Source organism: Heterocephalus glaber, unplaced genomic scaffold (assembly GCF_053883595.1).
Source record: "Heterocephalus glaber isolate CG9 unplaced genomic scaffold, H.glaber_assembly_v1.0 deba00001175, whole genome shotgun sequence".
In the NCBI taxonomy this organism is placed as follows: domain Eukaryota; kingdom Metazoa; phylum Chordata; class Mammalia; order Rodentia; family Bathyergidae; genus Heterocephalus; species Heterocephalus glaber.
This window is the reverse complement of record NW_028258207.1, coordinates 533,229-545,585: the sequence shown is the minus strand read 5'-3', so window position 1 is coordinate 545,585 and position 12,357 is coordinate 533,229. Positions and strand designations below refer to the sequence as shown.

General features: G+C 60.0%; 1 protein-coding gene across 1 annotated transcript; it reads right to left on the bottom strand.

The window, feature by feature from the left end:
* Positions 1 to 6,757: 6,757 nt before the first annotated feature.
* On the bottom strand, positions 6,758 to 11,159 carry Cck (cholecystokinin). The gene is made up of 3 exons (XM_004835106.4): positions 10,840 to 11,159; positions 10,261 to 10,482; positions 6,758 to 7,112 (listed from the first exon to the last, which is right to left on the bottom strand). The coding sequence occupies exons 2-3, from the start codon at positions 10,478 to 10,480 to the stop codon at positions 6,970 to 6,972; spliced, it is 363 nt and encodes a 120-aa protein (XP_004835163.2). The 5' UTR covers positions 10,481 to 10,482; positions 10,840 to 11,159; the 3' UTR covers positions 6,758 to 6,969.
* Positions 11,160 to 12,357: the final 1,198 nt, after the last annotated feature.

Here is a 12,357-nt window from a genome sequence, read left to right as displayed (position 1 = left end):
GTCTCGGCCCATCCCTGCTCTCCCAGAGCCCCGCTCCGTCCATTATGTCTTCACTCACCAGTATTTAAAACATATTCTCTATGAAGAATTTTAAAGGTAGAGGTAAGAATGACCAGAGCAAACATGACTTTCTTGTCATCTGCATTAGCTGGGTCTCTTAATTACAAACACGAGAAACCTGCTCTGGATGGTTTAGGAAAAATGCTCGACAAGGGGACAATTGTAGATAAGAGCATCTCCCTGGAGATAGATGTGGGACTGCAGGCCAGGGAGGTAGGAATCTGCTCAAATAATGCCACCAGGACATATAGTGCCACCACCAGGAGAGCCAGCGGCACTGCAGCCCACACTGGTGACACTGGAGTCAACTTTACGGCCTTATGCCCAGCCGAAGAGAGGCTCCTGCTTTGGGGATGTAGAGAATTTTCAAACAAAGGAAGAGTGTTTAAAATTCTGTCCAGATGAGAATAATCCCCACTGTCCACTACAGTCCACCCCTTTGCCACCTAGCACCTGATACGTTCTATCATGATCAACAACAAACACTCTGACACAGTGCAACAGAGCTGGCACTTGTACAAGCAGAAAGAAATGCATGGCTTCTCCAAAGGGAAGTTCAGGATCTACGGGTGTCCAGATCGTGTCTTGTGCCACCGTGACTCTGTCCTGATGTGCACAGCCCAGTAGCTGCAGCGATGACAGCCTACGTGAAGTGGGGAAATTAACTGTGCGGTACAGTTATCGTCTCTCAGTGCCGAGTTTGCAGTCTTCCCTCCTGCTCAGTGATAACAGCCAGGTAGCTCTCTCCTCAGAGCTGTGGTCCCAGCTGCTCAGGACCACTTTTCCAAGCTTTTCAGGTTCATTATTCACAACCAGTCTCCATTTCTTCAGCCCTACAGAACTGGGGACTCAGATTCCTGCCACAATTAGTATTGTGTTATCTCAATGTTTCCTTTGGCTTTTTCAGTTTTCCAACACCTGTTTAAGCAATTCTGTGTCCCTCAACTGGAGAAAAGCCAGGGTAGTAGACCTTGTCGGTGCCTGGTATTTGTGACTGCATTCCCTCACCACCCAGTGTTTCCTTTGTCCTCAGCTGGTCAGGATTTTTCACTTACTGGGTGTGACGCGCATTCTCATTTCAGAAAGATCCAAGCCATATGTGGCTATGCTATGTGGGCTTGCAAGGGACATGAACACAGGGCGAATGAAGGAAATCATGATTACAAATCATGGCCTGGAGACCTGTTCAGAAGCAAGGACTCTGGGACAGTGCTGGTGCTGGGCACAAACTCAAGGATGGACACAGGTGGACCAGCTAAGGGGGCTAGGACAGTCATCTGGGGTCAAGGGTGGTGGCCCATTCTGAAGTGGTGACAGTGGACGTTGTAAAGACAAGATGGTGTGGATTCTAAATATTTTTGAGGTTACTCAACAAGATTTGCTGATTGATTAGAGGAAAGGGGTGAAGAGCCAAAGATAACACCAAGGACTTTGGCCTAAGCAGCTGGAAGGATGGCATTGCCACCTGTCAAGCTGGGAAAACTGCAGGAGAAATTCGAGTTCAAGTCCGCGTGTGCTGGGTTTGAAACGTCGACCGGGCAGCCAAGTAACGAGATCTCTGTGTCTCTGCCTTTGGACCTGCTCTGCCACCTCGCCCTGGAGCGAGAAAGTCCCGATCCCAGCCCCTTTGCCTCTCATTGCAGCCTCGCTGGTGCCCAGGACACTGCCTGGGCCACACCTGTCTCAGGAAATAGCTTTTGAATGAATGGAGAGCGGAACAAATGGACAGCTTCCGAGGCTTCTGCTCCGGGCCACAGTTTATCTTCTCTGGCTCGAGCCCTACTGTTCTTTCCCAGTAAGGGAGAAGGAAGAGAAAAACCCTCGCACCCTGCACAGCATGGCCAGTGTTCCTGGGCACCTTTGTCACCAGTCTGTCCGTCGTAGCTCGAGGCTTCCTTCCTCGAAGAGGGCAAACCCCTTGGAGACTCCGGAGCCTTCTGCCTCCTGCTGGAAGACCGCCTGTCCCAGCCAGACTCAGCCATGGGGCTGCCTGTCCCTGGGTGTCACCCTCTTCAGGAGGATTTCCCCATTCCCAGCTTCAGTTTCTGCATCCTCCTTGTGTGCGGAGAGACAAAGAAGTGAAGGCAAAGGTGGGGGGAGCTGATCTCCAGATTCCGAGCTACTCTATCTTGCTTTCATGTTCAAAATACAAGATCATGTGCATGCAAGGAGCTTAGCATCTGTGCTTATTTGCGCCTGCTTTTCCTTTCATTTTCCTTCATTCTAATCTGGAAAGCATAAGGTGCTCACTAATTAGGGGTAACCATAGTTACCAAGTTGCCTTAGAAATGCCTCCAAGAGTTCTTTTTCTTGGTTTCAATTCTGCAAAAAGGCATTTTAGTTGTCAGCTCCCCTGTTCTGTCAGTTTTATTAGGTGACTTCTCCAAACTCAGGAATCTTTTGGTGGCCTATTAAGAGTTCAAAAATAAAATGACAAAATAAATCACTCGTTCTTAGCAAACAGTTCCCTGCCCTGAATTATATATTTTTAAAATTTTGGTTGACCGGGGTGGACAGGAGAAAGGAGCCTGAATCCTGCAGGGGGCGCCTGAGAGGTTGGCACCCTGAGGCGTCTTCTTTAAATGTCCACGTGAGGGCGCTGCTGTCCGCCACAGGAGAGGAAGCCAGGGCCATTTCTCCTGCTGTTGAGACTTCCCTGCCCCTGGGTTCCTGGCTCCCCTGGGGCTGATTAGAGACCCTCAGAGACTGCATGTCAGGGGCCAGCAGCTGGGAGCTCTGCTGCCCTGGTCCTTGCTGCTGGCCGGCCCTCTACCCTGTCCCCTCCTTGGTGCTCTGTCCCTGACGCACCTGCCTGTGCCTGGCACACAGGTGCCCACAGGTGCTTTTCAGTGCGGTGCGGAGCCAAGGAAGGGCTTGAGACAGGGGAGCAGTCAGAGCCCTTCCGGCTGAGACATCGGTCACAGACCCGGAGGCCACTCCGGCTGCAGCCCGGAGCAGCCTGGGCTCCGAGGCCTGAACACCCTGACTGAACACTCCCGTGTCCATCGGCCCAGGCTGGCACGGCAGCTGCAGGAAGGCAGGGAGAGAGAGGGCACTGGTCTTGGAGCTTGATTTGATGCGCTTCACCCCCTGTCAGCAATTCTGGTTCTCTCTGGAGATTTTCCAGACCACAAGCCTCTTGGGAGTCCCGTGAATGGACTTGAAATTAAGATAATAAAATAAACCCCCATTCTTGGAGAAGAGCCCTTTCCCATGGGTCGCTGGTTTAACCTGCCAGCATGTCGTGAGCTGACATCTCATCCAGATGTCAGAGCTCCGCGGAGTCCGGCCTGGTGGGCTCGGGGCAGGGACTCAACTCCATGGCATGGCTGGGCCCGCCAGCTCGAATCGGGCTGAGGGGAGCTGAGGGAGACCGAGGCACAGAGCCCAAAGGGGCGGTGGCAGAGGAGGCTCCGGGTGAGGGCAGGGAGACAGGGCCCAGACCCAAGGCTGGGAGGGGAGGAAGGAGCCTGGATGTGCCGCCCTGTCCCTTCTGTCACCGTTGGGAGCAGGTGACCCCGCAGCCCGGGTTGTAAATGCAGCAAACGTGTGGGATGGGCCAGGGGAGAGGGTTCTGCACACCTTGTCACTGTGCAGAGAAGCAGGTGCGTCGCTGCCAGAGTTTCAGACACTGGGCTTTAGGTGAAATTTCTGCATTTCCAAACCCTGCTGCGGTGGTTCCGGGGAAGGTGGTGGAAGCACCACTGTCCCCGGCTCTTCCCGCTGGTCACCTCAGGAGAGGTGGCACAGAGCGGTCACGAGTCCCCGAGCCTCCTGGCTTCCTGCGTCTCCCTGGCCCCCAGGAGTGCGCCGGGCACCAACATCCCCAGGACCGTCCTACAGCTCCACCTCAGTGGAGTGGGCACGCCCTCGCCCGGAGGGGCACAGATGTCCGCACCTTCTCCTTGCCTCTGATCTCTGGTCCCAACCTGGGCACAGCCACCTCCGAGGTGGTGCAGCCAGTAAGGGGCCACGCCTCCGAGGACGTAGGGAAGTGCTGTTGCTCAGGGGAGCTGTGAGCCCTAGAGGACGGGCGCACCTCACTGGTTCTTTCTGCTCTCCCTGCTCTGCTGTGGGGCCTGGACATGCTCCCAACACGGATGGAAGTGTGTGCAGGACAGTGCCCGCCCACGTCTCCGGGTGGAGGACCCACACCGGGGACCCTCCAGGGACTGAAAGCACTGGGGAGGCGACGGGGGGCTCAAGACAGCAGCCCCATAGTCACCCCAGCCTGCAGCTTTGGGTCGGGTCCTTCCCAGTGTCACCGGAGTAAGGTTAAGCGGCCACTCGGCTCCCATACTGGCCACGGGGGGCGCACAGTGGAGATGGAACCAAGGAACAGCACAGGTTCAAAATCAAGCCGACCTCCTCACAGCTCACGGAGGCAGGTTCCGACTTACGACCCAACCTAACCGGTTCAGTACCTGGTATAACAAACACATCGTTTTTCCAAAAATAACCCTTAAGTTGTCTGGGATAAAATGAAAACTGACAGCGTCAACGTCAACAGAATCTCTGCCCCCGGGGCCGGCCTCTGAGAGGAAAAGGGTGCCAGTGCAGAACTGGGCATAACCTGGGCTCTGAGTGGCAGGGAGCGGAGAGGACAGGAGGGTGTGCAGTGCGCCTGGGGCCAGCCAGCTTGGGGGCCGGGAGGACACGGACACCACCGAGGCCCCTCAGCACCCGGGAGAGAGGATTTCCGAACCGGAGGCCCAGAGGTCAGAGAGCCTGGTCCTCCCTTTCTGCCGGACTGCGGCTTTATTTACCTTTGGGACCCTGAGCCTTCGCAGAAAGACATTCACGGTACCTGGAAATGTCTAGCTAGTGGGATTCGCCCCTTTGGCTACCGGGACAGGACAAGGACACAGGGTGGTGATTTTCCTGCTGTTTGTTAAGCGGAGAGAGCACATCTTTCTCCCGCACATGCTCTCTTTCTGCCTGGACCACCGAGCCTCACAGCCAGGGTGCCACTGGGTCCCCTCGGCTAGGCTGGGGGCCCCCGAGTGCTTGTGGAGCAGCAGGCTCACATCGCTGAGCTGACGTCAGCCAAGGTCTCGGGCGGAGCTTCCGCCTTCCCCTTCCCGCCTGGCTGAGGGGCTCTGGCGGGAGCCCAGGCGCCCTGGCGCTACTGGCACTGGCGGCTGCTCACACCGCAAGCCTAGGGAACTCGGAGGAGTGGATACTTCTGGTCCTGAGAAACATGGGGAAGCTGCCCCTGAAGATGAACCGACTTCCACCCTGGGTAGCAGACCACCCAGACACCGCACTCCATCCACCCAGAGGCACGAGCCACTCCCACTGCACGGCCAGCGGTGTCTGGGGCTGGCTGTCCCGCAGGGGCTGTGGCGCCGTCCTGGGTCGAGTACTGGCAGTGAGGCGCGCGCTCTTTGGCACGTGTCGTGTGTTCGCAGTCGTGACTACCTCTGAGAACCGCACGCCACTTCCCTGGCAACCCATCCAACCCCACCCCTCTGCCAGCACACAAGCAACACACGTGTGGGCGTGCGGACACTCGAGAGGGCACAACCCGCCCACAATACCCGCACTGCTCATCAAAACCGAGGGTTTTGCTGGGGCCGAGGCGCCGTGGTGCTAGACCTCCCGCGTCTGGCCGGGGCTGAATGGGACTGGACGCGCAAGTCTGAGCAGGCGTGGCGAGCGCCAGGTCGGGCCTTGGTCTCACACTGAACCCTGACTTCGGCTCAGCTCTGGCTCTGCTCAGGCCCAGCCTCCCTGGGCATCCCCGGGACTTCCCGGTGCTTTCCCGCCCCGCCAAGAGGCCCTGAGATCTGTAGCAGTGGGGGCAGGGTCCCCTCCGAGGCCTGGCGCGGATCTGCCAGTGCTCTTTTCCGTCTTCCCTTTGGGCTGCAAGTTGTGCGCCCCGGGTGGGTGACAGCCTGAAGCCCCCAGGGTCAGCTGGGGCAGCAGAACCCCCCATGCCGCCATCGCCTGGCCCTTCCTGATCCCAGCAGATGGTGACGGGGCTCCCACGTGCCCCCCGAACACAGGGCCTCTCCACCACAGGGCTCCAGGAAGGTGACAGGCCCTTCCCAAGGTGTACCAGGCAGCCACGTGGACGTCAGGGGCTGCGTCAGGCCCCAGCTGGGACACGGCTCAACAGGATGCTCCAGGGGCCTGAGAAGTGCTAGCACATGGAGGCCCCAGTAGCCTGGGTGCTGAACTAAGTCCTCACCCTCACAGCTCATGCACCCAGCACCCCCCCTCTCAGTCTGCTGCCCGGTCCAGAGGAAGGATGGTGACTCCATGACACAGGCTGCGGAGTCCGGGAATGGTGGCACATGCTTGTGATCCCAGCACTCTGGGAGGCTGAGGCAGGAGAATCACAAGTTCCAGCCCAGTTGGGGCAACTCAGTGAGACCTTGTCTCAAAATAAGAAAACTTCTAAAAGGCTGGGTTGTAGCTCAGTGCAAAGGCTCTGGGTTCAACCCCAGTACTGAAAGAAGAATAATTTTAAAAGCCTGGCATAGCACTGCCCTATAAAACTCACTTAAAGGCTCAGAGAACCCCAAAGATACCCTGGGGCAGTGGGGTGGGCAGAAGAGATGGGTCAGGCGGCTGGGGCGGCCCTGGAGCCGGCTGCAGAAGGCACCTTCCTCGGCCCGAGACACTCTCGCCACCGGCCTGGGGTGCAGGGTCCCAGCTCCTCTCCCCAGCAGGCAGACACATGGAAGAGGCGTGGAATGAAATCACTTTAATAACACAGCAACATCGCAGGCCCGGGCGCCACAGGCGAAGGACACACCATCTTCCCATGGCACAGTTCTGCGGGGCGCGGGGTGGCACTGGACAAGCTCGACAGACGGGTCATTCGCACGGAGGGCGGAGCAGATTGTTAAAGTGTCAGGCAGAGGCCGACGAGTGGGATGAGGCTGTGTCCTGCCCCGGTCTCTACGCGGGGTACGCGGGGTACTCGGACTCCTCGGCGCTGCGCCGGCCAAAGTCCATCCAGCCCACGTAGTCCCGGTCGCTTATCCTGTGGTTGGGGTCCAGGCCCTGCAGGCTCTTGACCACGGTCATGTGGCCGGAAGGCGCTGCAAGCAGAGAGAAGGAACAAGGCCGCTCACCTAGGCTGTGACTGAGGGTCTGGAAGAGCAGAGAAGGCAGATGCACAGAGCCTCAGGCCCGACGGCTGCCAGCGAGCCACCGAGGGCCCACAGGCGGGACCGCCGGGCCGCATTCTCCAATCCTCACGTGGACTCCTCTGCTCCTGCCTGGCACAGACCCAGGCTTGCCTCAGTTTACCTCGCCTCCAACCTCCAACACAGGTCCCTGTGTCTGTGGCTCTCAGCAAAAGCCAGCTGGGCTTTCCCTGGTGCCCATCTGTTTCCAAATCTCACCCCTTAGCACCCTCGAACTCGCCTGGCCCGTCCAGAGAGCTGTAAGCTGGTTCAGTTACAACATCTCGATGGAGTGGTTAAAAACAAAAGCAAAGCAAAGTAAAACAAGAAAGGGGAGGGCTGGAGATGTAGCTCAGGAGTTCCGGCACCTGCCTCTCAAGCACAAGGTACAGAGTTCAATCCCCGGTACCAAAAAAAAATGGGGCAGGGAATCGAGTCCCACTGCTATGTGAATACTGTTTTAAAATTATTAATTTGAAAACTACCTTAAGAACCTGAAAAAGACAGTCAGCTAAGATCTCAGCTTCTCAGTAAATACCTGTAGAGGAGAGGTCATGAAGGCGGCTGACTGAACGTGACACTGAACCCGAAGTGGGCGCAGTCAGAGCAAGGCCATCTGCGCAGGCCTGGAGCCTGCTGAGTGAGCAGGGCCGGGGGCCAGGGCCACCCTGCAGGGGCCTGGCCACCCAAGGGAGAGGCATGAACAGCCTCTGGGGTCCTCACCCCAGGCGGAGGGGTCATGGGCAGCTCCTTCACTGGTGAACAGCCCACAGAGGCGGGCAGCATCCCGTCTCACGGTGAGGAGCGTTCCCAGCCCCTAAGCCGGGAGCAGCACACAGAGTAAGTTCCCCGCCTCTCACTGCCCCTCCCTTCCCAGCTGGGAGTGAAGCATCACCTCGGCAGGTGGCAGCCCCTGCCGTGGACACTGCCCACCGCCCACGGCAGGATGAAGACAGCCCTGCTGGGAGCTGGTCCACAGGGGCCGCTCTGGGGACAGCTGCGTGGAAATGACCCTGCTGCTGTCTGCTCTGAGATGACTCCACTTCGGGGCTGCCACTGCCCAGTCTCTGCGTAAAGCAAGTACAGCTCCAACAGCAGCCAGCAGCTGGGGTGCCTGGTGCTCCCCTCCACTCCCCAGTCCTCACACTGTTGGCACCTGTACCTGTCCCTGCGCCTGTCCCACACTGATGCAGAGGAGGGCTGACAACTCATCTACGGAACTGGAGCCAAGAACTTGACCCTTTAAGCCCAGGAGAGTGAGCCACTGGGCTGCTAGGGATGCCAGGACGTGGAAGGGGCTTCGGCCCTGCTGCTTCCTAGAGGGGAGGCCACGCCACTGTCACTCACCCCTGGGAGCCATGGCCTCCACATGGACACAGCGGGCCTGGAGGGGCCGTCGGGGCTCTCGAAAGGTGGGAGAGAGGCTGTCAGACGCGGCACCAGACTCTGCAGGTCCCGGCAGGTGTGAGCTATGAGCCACTGGGCCACCAGAGGCCTCCCCTGCTAGAACCTCATCTCCCAGGCCACCAAGAGCCCTGAGGGCGATTGTACTAAGAATCTCACAAGTACAGGCTCTCGGCTACAGCCTTGAAGCACTAAAGAGCCTGGAGCTGAGTGAAAGTCTGATACAATCTCAAAGTATGCAAATATCCCAGGGCGCCACGTGGTGCGTGTGTATAAATATCACCCCTCGTTCCCGGGTGTCAGCTAGAGGAGCAGGGCGGTCCCACGCTGGCACTGATCTGAGTGCAGCAGCTAATTCCTACGTGGCTGCTGCTCCTACTGGGGCGTGTTCGGCCCGTGCTGAAGGGCAGGGAGAGGGGTTAAGAACATGGCTTGGAAAACCCTTCCAGCTAAGGTCCTGGCTCCTGCTGCCAGAGCCACCCAAGAGTCGGGCCAGGGGCTGGTCCAGCGACTCATTTTCTGTCCAGACCGTTTCTCTTGGATCTTTCTAAAGCACGGAGACAGTTCTTTATCTGTGGCTCAGGGATAGCCTACGACACTTCGGGTGGGTCTGGCTGACCTTCAGGCCACATCAGGGGCAGGCACTAAATACTTTCACATCTGAGATGAGAAGCAGCCCCAAAGCGGTCGGGCTTGTTCCGTCTCCCGCCCGAGTTGCCGTCTCCCAATGTAAGTAGCAGGCAAGCAACACAGCGGGGTGATTTCCCTGCAGGAGAGAGAGCAGTGACAGCAGGCTCCTGCCCTGTCCTCTGAAGTGCCCCGGACATAAAGGCCCCAACTTATCGTCGCATAGAAGCGCAGGAGGCTGAGAGCTGACCCCTGCATGTCCTCCCTTCTGGTTGAGCCAGGAGCTGAGGCTCAAACCCACACATGGCAAGGACTGCCTGCACCTCCCTCGGCCTGCCCAGCAGCCAGGGTCACCGGCGTCCTGTGGACAACACCGAGAGGAAACACCGTCCCCAGTCAGGACCCTGCAGGCTGCCGGCAGTGGCCGAGCCTGTCGGGGTCACAGAGACCAGGAAGGGGCTCAGGGAACCCCGGGCTCTTCTCTTTGCCATGGGAAAGTCAGGCCAGGAAAGGGTGGCCAAGTCACCCCACTCCCAGAGAAGGACTCCGATGCTTCGAAGACTGTCTCTCTCCAGCAGCAAAATGCAGACCAGCGCATCTCTCTGCAACCGTGTCACCCGCTGCCAGGAGAAGCCCCAAGCTGCTGCCAGCTCTGGTGTCACCACTCTGGTGCAGACAGACACACTGCCACTTCTTGTCAGCATCGGGCACCCCGGACAGAGCGTTTCCACGGGGACTCCGAGGACCACAGCGGGCAGAGGATGTTTGGTGCCTCTGGAGCCCCTTTGTGGGTGTAGTCAGTATCTTTAAATGTGCCCGTGAAATGGCGCAGTGGTCCAAATGGGCTCAAAAGACGAGTTTAAGGAGGTTCAACTCAAGTCCTGCACATCCTCTTTCAGTCTGCCACACAGGACGCCCCAGAACCGCCCGGTCTGAGGCGGGGGACTCGGGAAAGGGGACACCTTCCTTTGGGCAGGAAGGAGAAGGTCGGACTGGGGCAGCGGGCGGAGGCGGGGGGAGAGGGCCTTACCTTTCCGGGCCTGCTGGAGGTACCGGGCGAGCAGCGCACCCAGGCGCGCCCGAGGCTCGGCGCCCGTCCTCGGCGCGGCCCGCAGCTGCCTCCGGGGCGCGTCCTCTGGGCCTGGGGTCCCGGGGCCCGGGGGCCCTGCCGGGGACAGCGGCTGCGTCCAGGCGCGGGTCGCCAGAACCGCCATCAACACGCACAGGCACAGGCTCAGGCCACGGTCCATGGCTGTGGAGGGCGCAGGGGATGAGGGGGCAGGGAGCCGCGGTCCCCGGGGTTTCCGGGGCCCAGGTCCGTGCTGAGGAGGGATGGGGTCGGTCCGCCGGCAAGCGCGCGGGGTCTGGGGAGCGCGCGCTGGAGACGCCGGGGCGGCCGGGCTGAGCGCGGGAGGGGCGGCTCGGGCGCGGCCGACCTGTGAACTTTCCGGGGCGCAGACCGCGGGGCTCCCGGGCGGGATCGGAAGGCGCCCGAGACCCGGCTGCCCGCACCTCCGGGCTGTCCTGGGAGGAGAATGCAGAGCCCGCCCGCCCTCCGCCCTGCGCCCTGCGCCCCTCCCGCGCGCACCGAACGGACTGCGGTACCTACCTGGGGCGCAGCGGCGAGTCCCGAGTCCCACGGGCGGCCCGCGCTGCCCTTAAGTAGCCCGGGGCGCCGTCACCTGCTGTGACGCACGTGCGCACGGCGTGGGCCTCGCTGGGGGCGGGGTGGCCGGGACCCTGCCCCGCCTAGCTGCGCCGGGGCTCCGGCGGGACGAGGAGTCAGCGGGGAGGAAAGAGCGGTCCCCGCCCTCAGCCCCTTCGGCGCCTTCCGAGCGTCCGCTCCAGGCCGGGCCGCCACCGCCGGTCCTGCGCGCTGCGCTCATAGCACCCGCGGCCTCGGCCCTCGTGCTCGCTCGCTCCTGCTCCGCAGCAAAGCCTCACGCACGGTCTGCCGCGTGCTCTCCCACTCCGGCCCGGCCAGTTCCGACGGGACTCGGACCACTCAGCTTGGGGCGGACGCATTGCCTCTGGGGGGGCGGGGAGGCGCCTAGCCACACCCTGAGCCATTGGGTTTGGGCTCCTCCGCCCGCCCGTTGCGTCTGTTGTCCTGGCAGGCCCTGCCCCTCTTGGTCCACAGCCTGCTCCCCGAGAACCCTCGGCGACGTTTGTCCAGACCCCCTCGCCCGGGCCCAACCCGCCCCTCCTCCAGCTCTGAGGCCAGGGGGCCCATTTGGAGCCCAGTCACTGGACCAAGGGCTGTTCCAGTGGGAAACCGGGCTCGCTGGTGCCAGGAGCCACGAGTCGGAAGTGTAAACCTGCCTCGGAGCAGAGTCACCTGAAGGTGCTCAGACGCCCCGAGTTCTGACTCCCCGAGTCTGAGGCAGCCAGGAGCCTGCATTTCTAAGCTGCTCTGGACATGCTTGGACAGCCCTAGTAGAGCCGGCCACTTCATCCCCTGCCCCACCGTTCAATTCCTGTTTATTGGACAAAGCTTGGTGCAGGCCCCAGGGCTGCCAGTGAACCAGAGCTGAAGAAAACCTGCCACCTCTGGTGACCTAGAGGCACTGGGGCCCGGGGGTGAGAATGGAAGGGGGTCCCCAAGACAGCTCCTGCTAGGGGAAGGAGAGAGCTGGACTTTGGATGCAGGAGTCTGGTGGTCACCAGAGGCCTCTGAAGGGAGAGACAGGCCTGGGCTGGTTGGGAGGTCACCGGGATCCGGGGGACACAGAATCAAGTGGTTGGATTTAGGATCACAGCACCACGATGCCGACTGATTATCAAAAACAGGACCATGCAGGGCTGGGGATTTAGCTCAATGGTTCTGCCCCACTTGCCTTGCAAGTGCAAGGTCCTGAGTTCGATCCCCGGTACCCCCCCCCAAAAAAAGAAAGAAATAGGATCATGCAGACAGTAAGTGGAAGTAGAGTTACAGCCACCCAGCAAGCAGCCACTTGCTAGGTTCTTGGGGTTCCAGGTTGGAGGCTGGGTGGGTGGTGGAGAATAGCCAGAGGGGGGTTGGCTGGAAGAGGGGCTGGGGCGGGGCAGCCAGGTGAGGGGTGAAGATGGGGTTGCGTTTATCGTGTGTGTGTGTGTGTGTGTGTGTGTGTGTGTGTTCATGAACTGC